Genomic DNA, 17,967 nt, shown 5'->3' on the forward strand with positions numbered 1-17,967 from the left:
GTGAAAATTACCAGCTAATAGCTATAAATATGCATATACAACTTAGTCTCAAAATAAAGTCACAAGTAGACAGATGTAAAACTGTGGCTGTGATTTGAATCATAAACTGCTATTTGGGCTAAGATACGGGTTTGATATGCTATAATTAGCACTGAATATCAAATACGGGTTTCCAATAGAATATTAATAATGTACAAAGACATCGTTGTTGTTAGTACTGATTAATTCCTTGAAATGTGTAGATGACATTTGGGATATGTTTTCTAGATTTTTCTTTTTTAAGAAGGGGAGAACATTATTTACTGCTCACATTTTATCTGTTCATATTTCTTTTTTCTTTCATGTAGATCCTGAATCCACTTGTTTCCAAAGCACAGCTTTCTCAAACGCTTCAGTCCCGCTTAGTTAGTTGTAAAATCATGGGAAAATTAGCTAACAAATTTGAAGCTCATATGTAAGTAGACTGTACATGTATTTTCATTCCACAGTATATACCAGTATTTCTTTATTAGTGGGCAAAAATTACTACAAGAAAAGTAGACTTTATTGCAAAAATTACATGCTTTGTTTTTACAGATCCCTTTATCTGGATATTAGTAATTAAAAAATGTTCATTATGTAACTAGCATATTCAGACTTGCTAATATTCATCAGTTTATAACTTTAGTTTGTATGTTCTTCCGTAGGTTTGAGTGGGTATGATTTTCATGCCATTTTTCCATATTGTTTTTCTTACTGGGAAATAAGCCAAACAGTGTGTTTCTGTGCAACTTAGAGACAAAACACAATTTCATCACCTTAGAGTTTGTTGTCATAAAGAGAAGAATCCTGTTCTTAATTTTTTATTTGTCTAACCAAGTTTAATGTGTAGATATAATTTTTTTTTCTGTCTCTAATTGTATGGAAATGTGTCGGGAGCCACTATTGTTGCCTGACATTGTCCAGCATTTAGATTCAGTGTCTGTGGGTTTGGACAGGGGTGTAGAAGAGGAACGCAATGATGAAAGTAAATCTGAACAACTTATCTGCCCAAAGCAGTTGGTACAGTACATTCTTTGGACAGTTTATCCAGTCTTATGATGGTAGGACCATTTCACCAGGTGTGTTTCCTATCCAGGCAATTAACCATGTGTGATTTTGCATTACAAAATGAATCCACTGCGGGCTACTAAATGCACGGAAAGCATGTCTAGCTGAGGAAGTCCGCTCTAATAATGGTTTTGATCTGCCCCAAAATGCAAGAATTTAGCATAGCAAAAAAGATGACCAACAGGACCATATGACAAGACATTTAGGAATAAATTTCTTTAAATTATTATTTTTTTCTTCAATAAAAAAGAATTAGAAGCAACCGTAAGGAAGCTCTCTATACAATTGTTGGCTAAGTAGACTACACTTGTTGGGCATACAAAAGTTAATGAGTGTGGTAAAGTAGGTTTTTTTGAGAATGTTACCAAAGCCTTAAAATCTTCAAAATCTGTAGAATTGTGGCAGAATCACAATTGCTTTTATTTATTTGAGGTTACATTCTCATGAAAATAAAGTGAATTTCCAGATTACTTTGAGTCATATAGAGTTAGCTATAATAAGTTAAAATAATCATACCTTCTTTTGCTGGGTTTCTTTAATATGATTCCTTGCTGTTCGGAAGTGGGAAGACCCTCATTTCAGTGAACAGATAGTGGCACCATTTCTGTATAGAAGCTACATGTTAAGAAGACGGCTGAGAATTTTCTGGCATGTACTGATCCTCTGGTAGAGAGCTCTGAATGCATTTCAGAGGGCTGAAAACAGACCTGGATCCACAGGTTTAGGATGTGTCAGGCTGGGTAAGATTCGTGACACACCCTCATTCGCTTTGCAAGAGGGGTCTTGGTATAGGCTCTGGAGACGTGTCTGGCTTCAGGAGCAGGTAGTACATAAGCATATCTTCACATTCTTCTTCACAATGGCACCGTTTTTCCTCATAAAATTTCTGCTATGATTAAAAAACTTTCTTTCATATTTCACATGACTCCCAGGTTATTTTATAGAGTATTGAAAAAATCTTGAGCTTGTAATAGAACATTAATTTTTCTACCCTCTGTTCCAACAGCTAGTTAAAAACAAGTCTTTTTTTTTTTAAGTAGTCTCTACTTCAGAGTATTCTAAAATGCCAAACTCCCAAGATTTTGTACAATTGTTGAAACTTAAGGCCAAATTTTGCTGTAAGAAGTAAGTTTTCAGTAGGATGCATGGAGGCTGTGCAAGCTGGCTTGAAAATTTGCTTGTCTGTGGCTCCATATTATTTCTTTTGAATTTTGCAACAACATAAGGATTTGGATAGAGATATTTTATGAATATTCATGACAGAATCTTGGGCAGTGAAAGGAAACACAACGGCTGATTCTGCCAAGATGTAGTATGTGTTTTTATTTAAATAGAATTCAGAGTAGTTATTTCGTGTCTGCTTTTGATTTAACATGAATACTTGGGTCTACAAGCTACAGTACTGCAATGCCTTTATGCAAGTAATCTAAAATTATTTTTCTGCTTTCTTCCCAAATATCTCTTTGGTGCTACATGCATACCAGAGATGTAATATTAGAGACAACTAAATGGGATTTGCACTTCCATTTATGTAATTCTTTGTGTTCTTACAGTGGCTGTTCAAGAAGTGTACTGAAGATGGTTATTAAATTAGGACAGCATCTCTAAGCCTACCTACTATTTTCATGGTTAAAAACCAAATAGATTAAATCTGAGCAAATTATAATGACCGTAAATAGTTATTTTTCTGTTTCTATATCAAATATATCTCTGTCTGATGTACAGTATTCTTTTATAATTGCAAATTTTCAGAAAAATCATTTGCCATGTGATAAATTAGTTTAAAAAAATTGCCATTAGAAGTAATATATGGTTAAAATTTGGTACTACAGAATGGTTTTTATATGTTCTTGTTCTTTATATTAATAAAAATATTTACATTTTTAGTATTAAAAGAGAGATTCTTCCATTGGTAAAATCACTGTGCCAGGATGTGGAATATGAGGTGAGAACTTGCATGTGTCGGCAACTGGAACATATAGCTCAAGGAACAGGGTGAGTACAGTTTGCATAACTGCTTCTAAATGCAAAATCTTTCTCTAAAATATTTAATGGTAACCTAAAAACTGCTTCTAAGATTTCTGACTTAATTCATGTGTACTCAATAATGAATATGGAGTGTACAGATGTGTTCTTCGTCTCTTTTCCTTTTCCAGATTTTTGTTTCTCTCTGATAATAAAATTGCTGAACCATGCAAACAACTGTTTTGTGTAAATCATGAGTTCATCTATAGCTTCTTGAAATCATTTCCATTATCCACTGATGTCATTAGGCTTATTTAAAAATGGGAGAGGATTATGGCAAATATTAGCAGTTTCTAATGATTACTGTGTAGTTTTTTGTGAAAGGATGCTAAACGTGTTTTGTAAGCAAATTTCAGTTCAGTATCGACTTTTAAGCTTGAAGACCTTCAATTTTGCACATATAGGAATAGAAGAAGCCTGAAATTTATATTTTAATAACTAGAACATGTTAACTACCCATACAGGATTGGTTTCTGAGTGAACAAATATTCTAAAATTCCAGGTCTGTCCACCTGTTATAGTGTCAGGAAGAAAAAAAAGGCAGTAACTTCTCTTAGAGACTTTAAGAAGTTTTCAAGTAAGGTTCCCTGCCCTCTATTGTCTCCATTGAGAACAAAAAAATGGTTTTAGTGCTAGCTTTTAGGAGCACTCACAGTTTGTGGAATCTGATTTCACTGGTTTTGTTAACTAAATGGAACGCGTTGTACCTGGAAGCTGAAAGTCTGAAAGCAAGATATGCAGTGTCAAATGACAATAGTACTAGCAATTTGCCCAGACTTAGAATACTGGTTTAATAGGGCTAAATACACAGTTGTCAATTAATGGTCCATTCTGTGTATTCTCCCGAATGTTTATGTTCAGCATTTATGTATTCATATACATTGCTCTCTCTCTCAGGTTTTTGTCTAGTCCTTTCCCAATGATTTAGATACTTTAATCTCATAACAAATGGTGAGCTGTCAGTATATTTCATGTGTAAACTGAAATGTGTAAATTTCATGTGGTGTTTTGTTGCCTTAGTCAATAGGTAGTAGGAAAATAAAGATAATTAAATAAACAGAAATAAGCACATTTTTAGGTAAATGTTGAAGGCATAAAGTGACAACAGTCCCAATGCTTATTTTTACTATTTAGTGATGTTACCATATCATGTCATTTTCTCATAATTTTATATGAGTGATTGATCATCTGTTTGGAAGAACACTAAGTTGCTTGTGATTTGCTGGTAACAATAATGAACTCTGTAAGCTGCAAATCCCTTTGCAGATTATAAACATTTGAAAGTCTTATTTTTCATACTGACTTACAAAAGGGACAGCTGTTAGTTGCTAGCCGTATTGAAGGGGGTAGTTTTGGGCATTTTTCTTTCAGTAAGAATCTGTCATCCTGGAGGTTGTGATCAGTTCTGTATTAAAAACTGTGGTTGAAAGGACAGAGTCCAAACTCTTCATACACAGTTGCTCGGAGCGTCGAATGTAGTTTTGATTTTTGTCACCTTCATTAACGCTCATATAGTGTAATTTTATCAGAGTGTTTCCCTGCAGTTTTATGTTCTGAGCAGGGTAAATGCTGAGGGCCAGATCTCTGGTTACTATAAATGTTGAGGTTCCATTCTCGAGATGCGGTGCTCACACCAGTTTTTACTAATTGATGGGCAGACCAAGAGCTCATTCATGAGAATGGGACAAAATGGGCTGCTTAACTCAGATGCAGACAAATTCAAACGCTAGAAATTTTGACTACTACAAACAAAATAATGAGCGTGACGGGGAAAAAAAAGGTGGAAATATTTGGTGTGTCTTCCCAGTTCTTGCTGATAGTAGGGCTGCACAGAAGATCTTTCTAATCTCTTAAAGCAGTCAAGAATCAGTTATACACTGGGATATGGGAAATTGGGCTGGTTGGTAGCTTCTGCAGAAGCTATACTTTTGCTCCAAGAAACGAATCTCTTTTCATCTTACTTATGCCCGTCATCTTACTGTGCAAGTGTTTCTGTGTCAAGAATACTTCACTCCTCCTTAGTCACATCTCTGATTAAACTCTGCTTTACAAGTCAGTCCCTAATGCAGCGATCTGCTGCCAGTGTGTAGATTCGAGTTACCAGGACCGTCACGTTTGCAGACAGTGCTAGTAATTACCACAGCAAGAAGAGAGAAGCAGAACCCTTTGTTTACTACTTTAAAACAAACCTAAAAGCTAGTGTTTGGACTAGTTGGGAAACCGAGTTTTCTCTGAGCAGTAGTTACTTATCCTTTGTAAGTCATCTTTGAAGCCTAAGATTTCCAGACACTTCAATACAACATGACTCATATTTAATAATTTTTGGCTCTGGACCGTCTCATTGAGCAGTTTCTGTGTATTTGATCATAAGAATTTTCGTAGTGACACAGTGTGGTAGCTGGACTCCTTTGAGTTTCTTCAGACTGCATTTTCTCTGATTGATTTCGAGCTAATTTGAACACTTTCTTTAGTGATAAATTTTTGCATTTTAAACTTGCATGTTTCTTTGGCTGACAAAGATAGAAGTCTTGAGATTCACTGGAGGTTTTTATCTAATTTTCATTTCCTTACAACTTTGTCAATTTATCCTTCTTGACTACTGCAAAAGTACCTAAATGACTATTTCAAGGAAGAATTCTGCTTTGCTGTGGCAATATCATTTCATTATATGTTTTCTCTTGACTACTTGCCTCACTTTGCAGGACAGAACTAACAAAAACTGTGGTGCTTCCTGAGTTGGTTGAACTGGCAAGAGATGAGGGCAGCAGTGTACGCCTCGCAGCTTTTGAGACATTAGTGAATCTGCTCGATATGTTTGATGCAGGTAAGGATTTAATTTAGGCTTACTAGCCCAGTTCTTAACGCTTTAATGCATCTTATTTAAATGCTTTTTGTTCTGTCTGCATTCTTCAGACATTTCTGATTTGATTTTGTTTGTTTAATAATTTATGTATTTCATGTCTTGCAGTGCTTTATACACAGTAAGTTTTAAGGAAGGTGAACCACTTGTCCATGAAATCAGTTATCTTATTCCAAGTTCATAATGTAATGTGGTTGAGTGAATTGAGTAAAATTACTGTAATAAATGATAGGAATATTGGGTTGTTAGTATTTACTTCATGCTGTCAATGCACAGAATACAAAATGTTAGCTCAGCAGATACCATTGTTTGTGCTTTTTTGGCTGTTAGTTTTTGCCTCTTAACTGAAATAAAGTTGGTCCTAGCTACAGACTGCAGCCTGCCTTCTGAGCTGAAGCACCCAGCCTGGGGCAATGATATGGTATTAGTGTGTATATCAGTAAACCTTGCAGGCTTTCACATCTAGTGGTATGTTTCAAATACATTTGTAAATTTTGGAACAGAAAATATTCCTTCATGTCCCATAAACTACAGTGTGCACAATGGATCGGTTTTGGAGGTACTAAGCATCAGCAATTACTATTTAAATCCCTTTTAAAAAGTGTATTTTTATAAAGCTTTTCTGTATCTGAAACAGAAGATGTAAATGCTTGTATTTTTCTCAGCGCTCTGTATCTTTCCTCTGATCAGCACGCATATTTCATGCTCTTCCAGGTGTAGGGGTGAGTGTCTGTGTCTTTGGGTGAGGAAGGAGAAATTCTCTGTTTTTTCTGGTTCTTTTGGCATGGTGGTGGTGGGTTATCTACGCGCATGGCTCCGGGTTCTCATCACAAGTTCAGTTCAGTATTGATCGGGGCAAACTTTAAGGAGAGCTACTGTGACTGCTCCAGTATAGGGGAGCATTCCGGGTAACTGCTGTGCCTTGTCCTCCAGTTAGCTGCTCTGTCTGGATTTTTTCAGAGAGATGCAGAAGACAGTAACAGCCAGCTTTTCTGGCTATCAGTTGGACTCTCTGCTGGGTTTCTTTCACACCTAGAAATGTACAAAGCAGCAAAGCACATGATAGATCATTGCTATAGTGCATATGAAAAGAATATTTTATATTGTTGATCACTACTCATTATTTGCCACTTTGCTCTTTATACTGTCATTTCACAAGCTCTTCAGTTGTTTGTCTTCATTAGCAACTCTATTTTGCACCACATTTCCCACTCCCACTCCCATCTTACTGACTCTACTATTCCTTCCTGATACAGAAGTGAGGAGCAAATATTTACTGTACAGGAACTTGGTGATGAATTACTAAAGTACATGATTGCATATAAGCCATATGGAGGAGTACATAAAGAAATAAGAGTTTTGGGGAGAATACCATGAACGCACTTTTTAGCAGTTAGTGCTTATATCAGTAACTGTCGTAGTAGGTTATTTTTCAAATTATTGAGCCTCTTCATTGATGGTCTTAAATCTGTGCTTCTTTTTGCACCTCCTAGTCTTCACTCCTCCCCCCCGCCCCGATTGCTGTAACCACTGCTTTTAGCTATTGAAAAAACCTTTGATAAAGCAATCGGGGATTATTTACAGGCTTGTAATGAATGTGTTTCTAGAAACTTGGTTCGTGTAGTTTTTGGTTTCATGACTGAAGTAGAAAATGAACATTCTGAAGGTAGGTGACCCAAAATTATATCCTGGAGTTTTTCCCACAATATCAAAATATTTCTTCAGGTCAACCTAAATATTTCGTTCAATCACAATTATTTGCTGAATTTTGGTGTTGATTTGCCATTAACAAATCCTAATTCCTTTAAAACATGAACATTTTAAAATACAATGAATTTATTTAAAACAAGTCAAAACATAAATTTATTTGAACATTTACTCCTTTACTTTATAAGGAGGCAAAGTGCTTGGAGTTGACTTTAATTTCTAAATTTCTGTCCGCTGCCAGTAATAATTTTGTTTCTCTGTGAATTTATTGTTTACCAGAAGACTTTCAACCTCCTCTTCTCAACAGGTTGAAAATATTCACTTCCAGCGTCCTCAGATTTTTCTTTTTACTGTCATGGTCATGTTCAGTCTTGATCTCCCTGTATTCCTACTACTGTAGGAAACTTACTGTAGGGGTATTGCAGTATTCTCTCTCTCCCTGTATTCTTGGTGAATGGAGAAGTTAATGACTGTTCCTTTATTCGTTGTCTCATCCTTTACTGGGGGATGCTTCTCCCTAAAAGCAAACAAAACAGGTAAGATGCTAAAATTTAGGACCTGTATTATGGTAATATGTTTGTCATTCTCTGTACCTCTTGCTTTCTACTTCCAGTGAGTGCCTGCCAAAAATACTCCTGAGCATGTTAAATTATATTTTTCGTAATTTATTATGGAAGTCCCCTCTCTGTGCTCTTTTTTAGATGTTGACAAATGGCTAACTTCAAAAATTTATTTTGTTTTTCAGATGATAGGAGTCAAACTGTGCTCCCCTTAGTGAAGTCATTCTGTGAAAAATCTTTCAAAGCAGATGAATCTATCCTAGTTTCTTTATCTTTCCATTTAGGGAAACTGTGTAATGGATTGTATGGTATGTTTTAATGTTCTTTTAAAAACAAGTCTTAAAAATGAGGGAAAGTTGGAGAATTTGAGGCCCTTGGAAAATATCCAGATTTGAATGTATCAAATGAAATGATAGTTAGGAAAGGAAATATGGAAGTAAAAGTCTGAAATAATTTATTGCATAAATATTGGATTTTGTGAATTTCCTCTTTGGGTGTCCATCTGTTTATTGGGTTTTTTTATGTTTAGACAGGGACAGAGTTGTTTAGACAGGGTCAGAGATGCAAATGTAGTGATTTGTGTTTATTGGTTTGAGTGATTTATTTTGATTCCTTCTTTGAATATTCTGCAGCTTGTGAATTGGATGACTGAATTTTTGGGACTGGAAACTTCTGAAAAAACAATATGATGTTAACTCTGTATGTTCACTTCTGTGCTTGATATCCTTTTTGAGGCACAGTACAGAGCGTGGACCGTAAGGAACTTAGGGGAGAAAGGAAATCTAATGGCATGTGGATTCCCAGCTGCAGCTAAGGCCAAATCTGTACCCCTAACTTTTGTGGTTTTCACTTGAGCACAACAGATATTTCCTTGATTATTCTGCCCTACATATATGTGCTACACAGAGCTTACCTGGGGAGGGACAGCACAGAGTCACAGTTTGATGTTATAGAAAATTTCCCACTAGACTCTTAAACCCTTTGATCTTTCTTACAGATCTTTAAAAAGATCCTTGATGATTGTGTTGGAGACTATCGAAGTGCCCGTTGCTTCAACACAAATAACTTGAAAGGGCTGTTCCACAGTGTCAAATTGTTATTTACAAAAAGATAGAGCTAGGACAGTTCATCCTGTTTTTATCATGTCTTCCCAGTTGTCTTTTCTCTAGGTTGAATGACTTTAATTGCTGATCTCTCTTTACCTCTGAACTCTGGGAAGTTCATATTTTTCTTGAAGTGTTAGGCCTTAGGAGAGCTGAACAAAGTGAAAGGAGAAATTCGTGTGTCTTGCAAGCTATTGCTGTTTACATTTTCCAGTGTGAATAACTGCCTTTTTTTTTTTTTTGTGCAACAGTTTGCAGTAGTTTGTCATTATTTGTTCAAGTGCAGCCTGTGTAGCCCCCCCCCTTTTCTTTTTTAAATAAATCTGACAGCTAGTTAGTCTTTCTCTTTCCTGGCCTTGTGCAGGTGATGTGGATCTGACTAATGATGCTAGACTCAAGGTGAGGGGGGAGAAGGGATAAAAATCAACATATTTGATGGATATGTAAATGAGATTTGTTTTGGGACATTATTAATAGAATTTGTAATGAAGAAAGTAAACTTTTTTTTTTTTTGAGGCATTTTTACTCCTGAACAGCACTTACGGTTTTTGGAATTTTATAAGAAGCTTTCCACGCTGGGTTTACAGCAGGAAAATGGACACAATGATAATCAACTACAACTTCAAACTCTGGAACAGGAGAAGAAGTACACTTCAGTGCGGAAGAACTGTGCTTACAATTTTCCAGTAAGTAACATTAATTTAAGGTTAAATAATTTGTGTCATGCATATAGTTCACTAAATAGCACTGCATGAGTGATAGAGAAATTATTCCCAAATTGTGCATTGTTAGCTAGATTCTAGTTCTCTCCTGGAAAGGTCAAGTTAATGGCTTGAAGTAGAGGTTGTCCAAAGGAGTTACAAGGAAAAATTCCTCTTTGCAGGGCCTCAGAAAACTATTGGCAAGTTTTGACTGAAAGTGCTGTTCTAAGATGTTATTGGTCATACTCTTTCCTGCTGATTTTTTCTAAACCCTTAGCACAAAGGCATTGGGAAAATGATTGTGAAACAGAGTCCCCAGTTTCAAAACACTCAAAGCTAGGTTTTTGCCTTTGCTGTGTGTCGTGGCATTCTGGGGAGTTGAAGATTGAATCTGAATGGTCAGATTCACGCTTTAGTCATGTTCCTGCCAGAATACAGAAAGTCTTTTCAAGTTTACATGAGGTCTTTAAACTTAACACTCATGTTTCTGTAAATATGCTTCATTTTTCGACACTCTGCATTTATATTTAAAGAAAACATGTTTGTACCATAAGCCAGTAGACAGTTATTTTTATTCTACCTTTAAAAGACAGGCACCCTGTATGTAGGTAGACATCTGTTAGTTTATTTGAGCAAAACCAAGGTACATACACACACAGTTATGTTGAAATTCAGATACTTGCTTTGCTGCTTGCTAAAATATTCTTTGTTTTTGAAGTCTACAGTTGCAGCTTCCACTAGTGTACAGAAACATGAACAGTATTTATAAAACTAAGGTTTTAGATCTTGTGGTTTTAATCTATATCTACAGAAAAAAAAGCCTGCAGCATGTCTGGAGGATATGTAAATCCAGTTTAGTTCTCAACTCTAGAATTTGTCTGGTGCATGTGTTTTGACATTGCCATCATCATGACCACACTGCCTCTTTAAAATCAAAACCAGTTATCTTCCAAGTATCTTGCTTGTTGTAACTCAATATTTTAATCTGATAATCTCTGATAGTGTGGTTCTTTTAGCTGTACCGTTAATAAAAGACTTTATCTTTCCACAGGCCATGATTGTTTTTGTGGATCCAAAGAACTTCCATTTAGAACTATATTCTATATTCTTCTGCCTTTGTCATGACCCTGAAATTCCTGTCAGATATACTATGGCCATAAGCTTCTATGAAGTAAGTCTACAACGGTTCTTTGTCAGTACCTCCATGTTTTTATTTTATGCTGTTTTCTTAAAGCTTACATCTGTGACTGTTCAACCAAAATAAAAAGACTTCAGAAAACTTGTTGAAATTACTTAATTTGTCAAAGTTGTTCAATCACTTCTGACCTGTAAATGTAGGCTATATACACACATTAGTTTATGTAAGTTATGTGACATTTGGCTACGAGAGCCTGCTGCTAGGGGAGCTTTTAAAGAGCAAAGGCTAGAAGAAACTTATAATGGTCTAGTACCACAAACATAAGCAATTGTAGTCATTGCAATATTTGAAGGCTTTGAATGCTATGAGAAAATGAGACAAATGTGAGAAAGGAAAGTGCCACTTCTGGTCCTGAAAATTTTCTTTGGAACTGTACGGTTTGCTACTATGCTGGCATTCTGACAAGAGTATTTGTAAGGATTAAATCTAAGTCAAATGCTCAATTTAATATGAAACTGCTTGGAAATTAATGCAAATGTGAAAGCATATGTATTCTTATCATTCCGTTTAGTTTACAGAAGTTCCAATGTGTTGTTTTCAGAAAAATTAAAAAATGTACAACTGCGTAGATATCATTAGCTATATGAAGTGAATTCCAGAAATTAAAATATACTCTCTCCTGATTTTAGTAGCCCATGTAGGGAGATCTTAAAGGTTTTCATAATGTTTTACTGAGAATCCTTCTGTTTCAGTCCTCGAGCTAGCCTTTTATCCCGTTTTGTTGCCGGGGAAACTGGTAAGCTAAGCAGCTTGCTGAAAGCATTTAAGTCACTAGTAGAGGCATAAATGAAGCTAAGGTGGCTTTATTTCCGTTGCAACAAAGATGGACAGATTTCCAGTTCTCGTTACCTATTGATGCCTTGTCTTAACAGGTGATAATCTAACACAGTTAGATTTCAACGCATTGTTGAAATTGTTAAAATGGCATCTGATTCTACATAGTATTTTGTGTTAGATGTGTAACACTTTTAAGATACTGCCTGAATATAGGGAACAGCATAACTAGGCAACCATGTGACAACCAAAAATGAGTAATTTATGGCATTCACTGCTAGGTGGATTATATATTTTTTTAAAAATAAGCTCCCTGTAGCCATTTCCTTAAAGCTTCATCTTGATTGGAAGTAAGTTCTTATTTTCACTTGGTTTATATAAACAAAGCAAGCCATTAAAAAGCATCATCTGAACATTCTGTATGGCAAAAATCCGATTCCTCAAGTTTTCTCATATTTGCTATAAAATCTTTTTAACAGTGTGGAGATGGACTTCTGGTGTTCTTTAGAAATTTATATGTGACTTACGAATCACAGTAAAAAGCGCTGAAGTAGTAGGGAGTGAAAAATTCAGATGGAAAGGTTGGGTTAACTTAAAATCCAGCACAGGCTAAGCCAATTTTTATAATTTGTCTTCTGTAAAATATATAGCAGACTGACTGTTAACTCTCCTAAGGAGCATGAAGTGCAACATTTGAATATTCCAGAAGGATTTTTTCTAGCCTTGCAGTGCAGTCTTAAAAATTTTTGGTAAGTGTGAAGTAGAGTTAATTCTAAAAGCATGTTTCACAGTTAGGTAATAGGCCTGTTTCTTGACTCATATTCTTTATGTAAGCCTATTTTTAATGTGATCAAAGGGAAGGTCCACAACTTTAGAAGGCTGATATTAAACAATTGTTCTGCATCCCTTCTTCATGCTTACTGTAAAGTAAGCACGTGTAGTATAGCTGTTGTAGTGCCATGGAACTAAGGAATGTTTCACCTTGCTGTCTTACTGTCATTTTTAGGTTGCTAAGCTTTTAAATTCTGGTGTGTATACAATACATAAAGAACTGGTTACACTATTACAGGATGAGTCACTGGAGGTAATATACTTTTACTGGAACTTTCTTTTGCTTGTTACATTGAGGCAGATTATCTTGATGTTTAATAACTCTGCAATAAGACAGTACAGTAACTGTTTGAAAAGATCAACAGCTTTCACTTCTGTTTCACAGATGCTTCATAAAGATGCCAGCCTTCTGTGAATAAAAAGGAGAAAAATAGGAAGATGTTTGAATTTAGTAAACCCACACTGAATTTATTAACTTTTAAAAATATCCATTCTAAATTGTTTTAATTGCTGTATTATTTATTACCTTACAAATTCTGTGGAAAGATTTGGTTTTGATACTGTATTAAAATACTTATTGATAGTGTTCAGAGTTCTTGCTTTGTTTTATTTGAATTTCTCCATTTGAAGAGGAGATGAAGAGGTGGTGTGTGGCTCAAAGATCAAGATTTATAGAAAGAGTTTCAGTCCAAAATCTGGTACAGGATATGCAAGTGTTTATGAGATAGTTCAGTGTACCTCAGTTTCAGCCTGTGTAAAACATGAATCACTTAGCTATATTACAGACAATATAGTGAAAATTTTTGATTGAAAAAAGGCAAATGCTTATTTTTGAGACAAAATTACCATTTCCTCTGATACCAGTTATTCCAGTAGTTGATCTTTTTTGTTTTCTGTGTAGGATCTTTGGATATAGGGTGGAAAAATGAGTTACTCTTTCAGGTGTTCCTTTTTGGTTTGGTACACTTTGTTAGGCATTATCAAGGAAATGTAAGGTGTTCATAAAACTTCTGCTTATAGTTTATGAAATTCTGACCTGAACTAAAAGATTTTTCCAGTTGAACGCCTGAAAGATGAGACTCAGAAGCAGCTGGTGATTTTAAAAAATTCCTTGGTTTGATCACTATACATTTTTCTAAATCAAGCACCAAATATTTTTTATGATCTTATGTACCACCAGAATTGGTGCCAAAAAAATATCTATTATGTACTTTTCTAGTCCAGTTTGAAGTATTACAGCATTTGAAAGTAGGGTTATTCTGTTAATATAGGCTATATATTCTATTTTAATTTATCAACTACAGTTCTTCTTAAAGTAGGAAAAATTGCTTTTAAGATTCAGCTGACAAATATAAAAAAGCAGTCTTTTCAAGGCTCTTACTTAACTGCCTATGAAATACAGATCTTTCTTAAGAATGAATGTTAGTTTTCAAGTATTGTATGCTGTGAATAGTTTAGAATGCATGGACTGTAATATTCACATAAATCGGAACTGTAGTTTATTGTCCTAAACTGAAACCTGTAATACTTTAATCACTTACTACATTAAAACAACAATTTAAAATACCAGTCCTCATCAATACAAATATGTTGCATCTCATTCATCTTTTTCTTTTAACATGGATGTGAGAGAACAGTAACATAAGAGATGTTAGCAGGGGTACGTTGGCGAGAAATAAAAATTGAGTAAAGTTAATTTGCAGACTTCATTCATTCAGCCTTTCTTTAAATAGGTGTTAGATGCCCTAGTAGGTCACCTTCCTGAAATCCTCGAACTAATGACTAATGGAGGAGAAAACAGTGGATCAGAGAACAAGGTGGGTATTCTCATAGTTTTTTAATTTGCTTTCTAAATGAAGGTGGCAGCAGAATTTTTCAGACATATATTGTATGAAAAATCTTTCATGATTAGTTTCTGTTTTGGAGAGATACAAAGTTTTTGTGGTTTTTTGATTGTTGACTTTATAAACTTTTTTAAAAAAAAAGGTTTTGAAAGATTAGACTTAATCTAAAAATGAACAGTTTATCCATGTTCTTTTTCTAATCAACCACAGATTTGCTGAAATAAATAAAATTTTGAAATACAGTCATTAAGACAAAACTTGGTTTCATGCTAAAGGAGTGATAACTAATACCAAATTTATGGGTTTTTTTTTTATATTGATGTGGCAGCTGCCCATGTTTGCCATTTTCATACACAGTTTCTGCTAGAAGGAAGCCTATTTCCTGAAGTAATGGCACTGAATTAGCATTTAGGAGATCTGTATTCAGCTCCCAACTTTGCTAATTAGTTGTACATGGCTCTGTATGATGGTTTATTCAGTGACTCCTCACATGTAAAATGGAACATAGAAGATAATTTCATGCTTCAGGATGCTGTTTTGAGCATACTTGCTAAAAGTATAGAGAAATTGAGATATTCCAACAATAGAAGAACTGAATAAATTTATTTTCTTATATGGACAAAAGTGGAGAGTGTAATTTAAAATGTGAATTTGTCAGATGTTTACAGCTGTAAATGTATATAACATTTAACAAGTGCAATGTCAAATGTGGCTGTCTCTTTCATTTTACTAAGTTCTAAAGAGAATTTAGCTTGGCTACTGTAAAGTCTGTGGTTCCTTCTGAGAAAAGGTGTATAATCCCTACTAAAATGAATTATTGAGCAGAGAAGAATAACTGCAAAGATTAAGAGGCTATCAGGAAAATGGGATTTATTTGATTTGAGAAAGAGAAGATAGGGAAAGGTTGTTGTAATGGTATTCATATCTGTAAAAGGGTATTAGAAAGAGAACAGTAATTAGTTTGTCAGGAAGAGGGGTTGGAAATGAAAGTGTATTTAGTTAGGTACTGGAATAGCTTTTTGACTAGTTAAGTGGAATTTACTGCTGAGGGGAGATTGTTTAATCCCAATCATTTTTTATTTTTTGTTTTTTTAAGAACAAGTTAGAATACTGTCTACTGGAAATAGTCACAGTGTAGCTGATGCTGTCTGAGGAGAGGAATTAACTGACCCCTTAAAATCTCTTCCCTTCTTGCATTGTTGTGATATGCTTTTTAAGCATAGTAACATGACATACAGTTAGAAGATGTAAAATTATTTTAATGTTTATATTTTTATTTCTAGTTATTGTCTATTCCTGACTTGATTCCTGCATTAACAACAGCAGAACAAAGAGCAGCAACTTCTTTAAAATGGAGAACTCATGAGAAGTTACTACAAAAATATGCATGTCTCCCTCATATCATATCAAGTGATCAGATTTATTACCGTTTTCTTCACAGAATGTTGACAATCATTTTGACAAATGTGAGCCCACCTGTCTCTTTTCCGTTGGTTTTTATTTGTTTATGCTATTTAGAACAATGACCACCAGATATTTTCTATGTGTAGTCCTTTGATATAATATATAATCTTAAAGTACTATTTCTCATTGCATATGGTATATCAGGATGTGGGTATTTTAATGTAAGACTGAGAAATTGCTCTGAGAAACACCTCCCATTTGATGAGCAAAATTTGGGTTGACAGTTTGTCATATTTTTCCTCCCACCTAAGACTTCTTTCCGTTCCTTGTGCTCATCATCAGTTTGTTTCTAGGTAAATCGAAACTTTTTCCTTTGAGATATGCCTTCTTTTTCCTGATTCCATACATGACTTTGCATTGTGTTCCATTCTTCATGAAAGAACACTTTATTTTGAAAATGAATGATGTTTAGTACTACTAGTCTGAAACTTTATTGAATTAATTCAAGAGTAAAAATATCTGTTGTAGGAGAAGATAGTGTAAGTTTTATTTTCAAACACCTACGATATAGAAGGTGCCTTCCAAACATGGAATACTTCAAGGTGTTTATGGAATAGCTGAATAAACAAGTTAGGCAGAAGGGACAGGGAAGTAGGTGTCTCATGAATTGGCCAGACTTCCTTATTCTTCCTTATGTTATGCCATTTATTTCAAAATTTATAAAGTTTGGGTAATTTTTAGCTATTTTTTCTAATTCTAGAATTTTTAGACCTTTTTAGTCATATTCCTTCAGGTATGTTTAATTGTGTACCCTTTATTTCTTTCAAGAATGTCCTGCCAGTCCAAAAAGCAGCTGCTCGAACTCTCTGTGTTTATTTACGTTATAATCGCAAACAAGAACAGAGGCATGAGGTTATTCAGAAACTGATTGAACGTAAGATAATTTTTCCTTGATTACTTAGAGATGCAAGTTTGTTTTGACTGAAGAACTATGTATGGTTATATTTATTCAGTGTAACTTCCTACTGTCATTGGTGGGATTACACTTAGAAGTCATTCAGTTGCTCATGTTATTACCAGGCAAAACATATTGCGCTTATGTGAAGAATATATCTGAAGCTTATGCAGAGGAAGTGGGAAGGAGGCAATGTGTGTATTGATAAAATGCCAAGACCCCTCCAACCCTACTTTTTGAATCCAAAGTTGCTTAGCTGTAGGTGTTGCAACATACAAAGCAGGCTTCCTCTACAGAAGTAGAGGCTTCAGCATAAGAAATGCTGAATAAATCTTCTCAGAAATTGATTTATGAATTAGTCATCTAAGGTGACTTTCTGGTGTATGCTATGTGTTCTAAAGATAGGTTAGAAGTTTGACTAGTTCCCATTAGCAATCCTTAATGTTTACACAGTAATTTAGATACATGTGACATGGTTTGAAAGGCATAAGGGGCTTTGTTCAACACAATGGCTAGTTCACCGCTATTTTTGCGTTTTCAAGTGGTTGAAGGGACAGGGTGTGTTTCGGAAAAGAATGCCCACTGGCAGAAATGGTCATTGAATTCAGAAGATTAGATTTTCACTGAAAGAAAGAGTTGATGGGCTGAGAAGGTGTGCCTTATGATGAGCGTGATTATCATCTTTGAGGCAAAGGTTAACCTTTTACATGTTTTCTAGCTGACATTGAAAACTTAAAAGATAATATATGTGGATTGTTATTTTTCAGAACTGGGCCAAGGAAAAAGTTATTGGAACAGACTTCGGTTTTTAGATACTTGTGAATTCATTATGGAACTGTTTTCAAAATCATTCTTCTGTAAATACTTCTTTCTACCTGTTCTTGAACTTACACATGATCCAGTGGCAAATGTGAGG

General features: G+C 34.9%; 1 protein-coding gene across 3 annotated transcripts in view; it reads left to right on the forward strand.

The window, feature by feature from the left end:
* The window catches only part of PPP4R4 (protein phosphatase 4 regulatory subunit 4), a 74,936-nt gene that overhangs the window by 37,366 nt on the left and 19,603 nt on the right, over positions 1–17,967 (forward strand). For all 3 annotated transcript variants that reach the window (XM_075426307.1, XM_075426308.1, XM_075426309.1), the window contains 11 exons: positions 348–454; positions 2,977–3,084; positions 5,817–5,938; positions 8,427–8,549; positions 9,861–10,030; positions 11,097–11,216; positions 13,024–13,101; positions 14,582–14,665; positions 15,976–16,158; positions 16,925–17,030; positions 17,819–17,966. In XM_075426307.1, the coding sequence (XP_075282422.1) occupies positions 348–454; positions 2,977–3,084; positions 5,817–5,938; positions 8,427–8,549; positions 9,861–10,030; positions 11,097–11,216; positions 13,024–13,101; positions 14,582–14,665; positions 15,976–16,158; positions 16,925–17,030; positions 17,819–17,966 (1,349 nt within the window). The remainder of the gene's footprint in view (positions 1–347; positions 455–2,976; positions 3,085–5,816; positions 5,939–8,426; positions 8,550–9,860; positions 10,031–11,096; positions 11,217–13,023; positions 13,102–14,581; positions 14,666–15,975; positions 16,159–16,924; positions 17,031–17,818; position 17,967) is intronic.

The sequence above is a fragment of the Opisthocomus hoazin genome, chromosome 7, assembly GCF_030867145.1.
Source record: "Opisthocomus hoazin isolate bOpiHoa1 chromosome 7, bOpiHoa1.hap1, whole genome shotgun sequence".
Taxonomy (NCBI): domain Eukaryota; kingdom Metazoa; phylum Chordata; class Aves; order Opisthocomiformes; family Opisthocomidae; genus Opisthocomus; species Opisthocomus hoazin.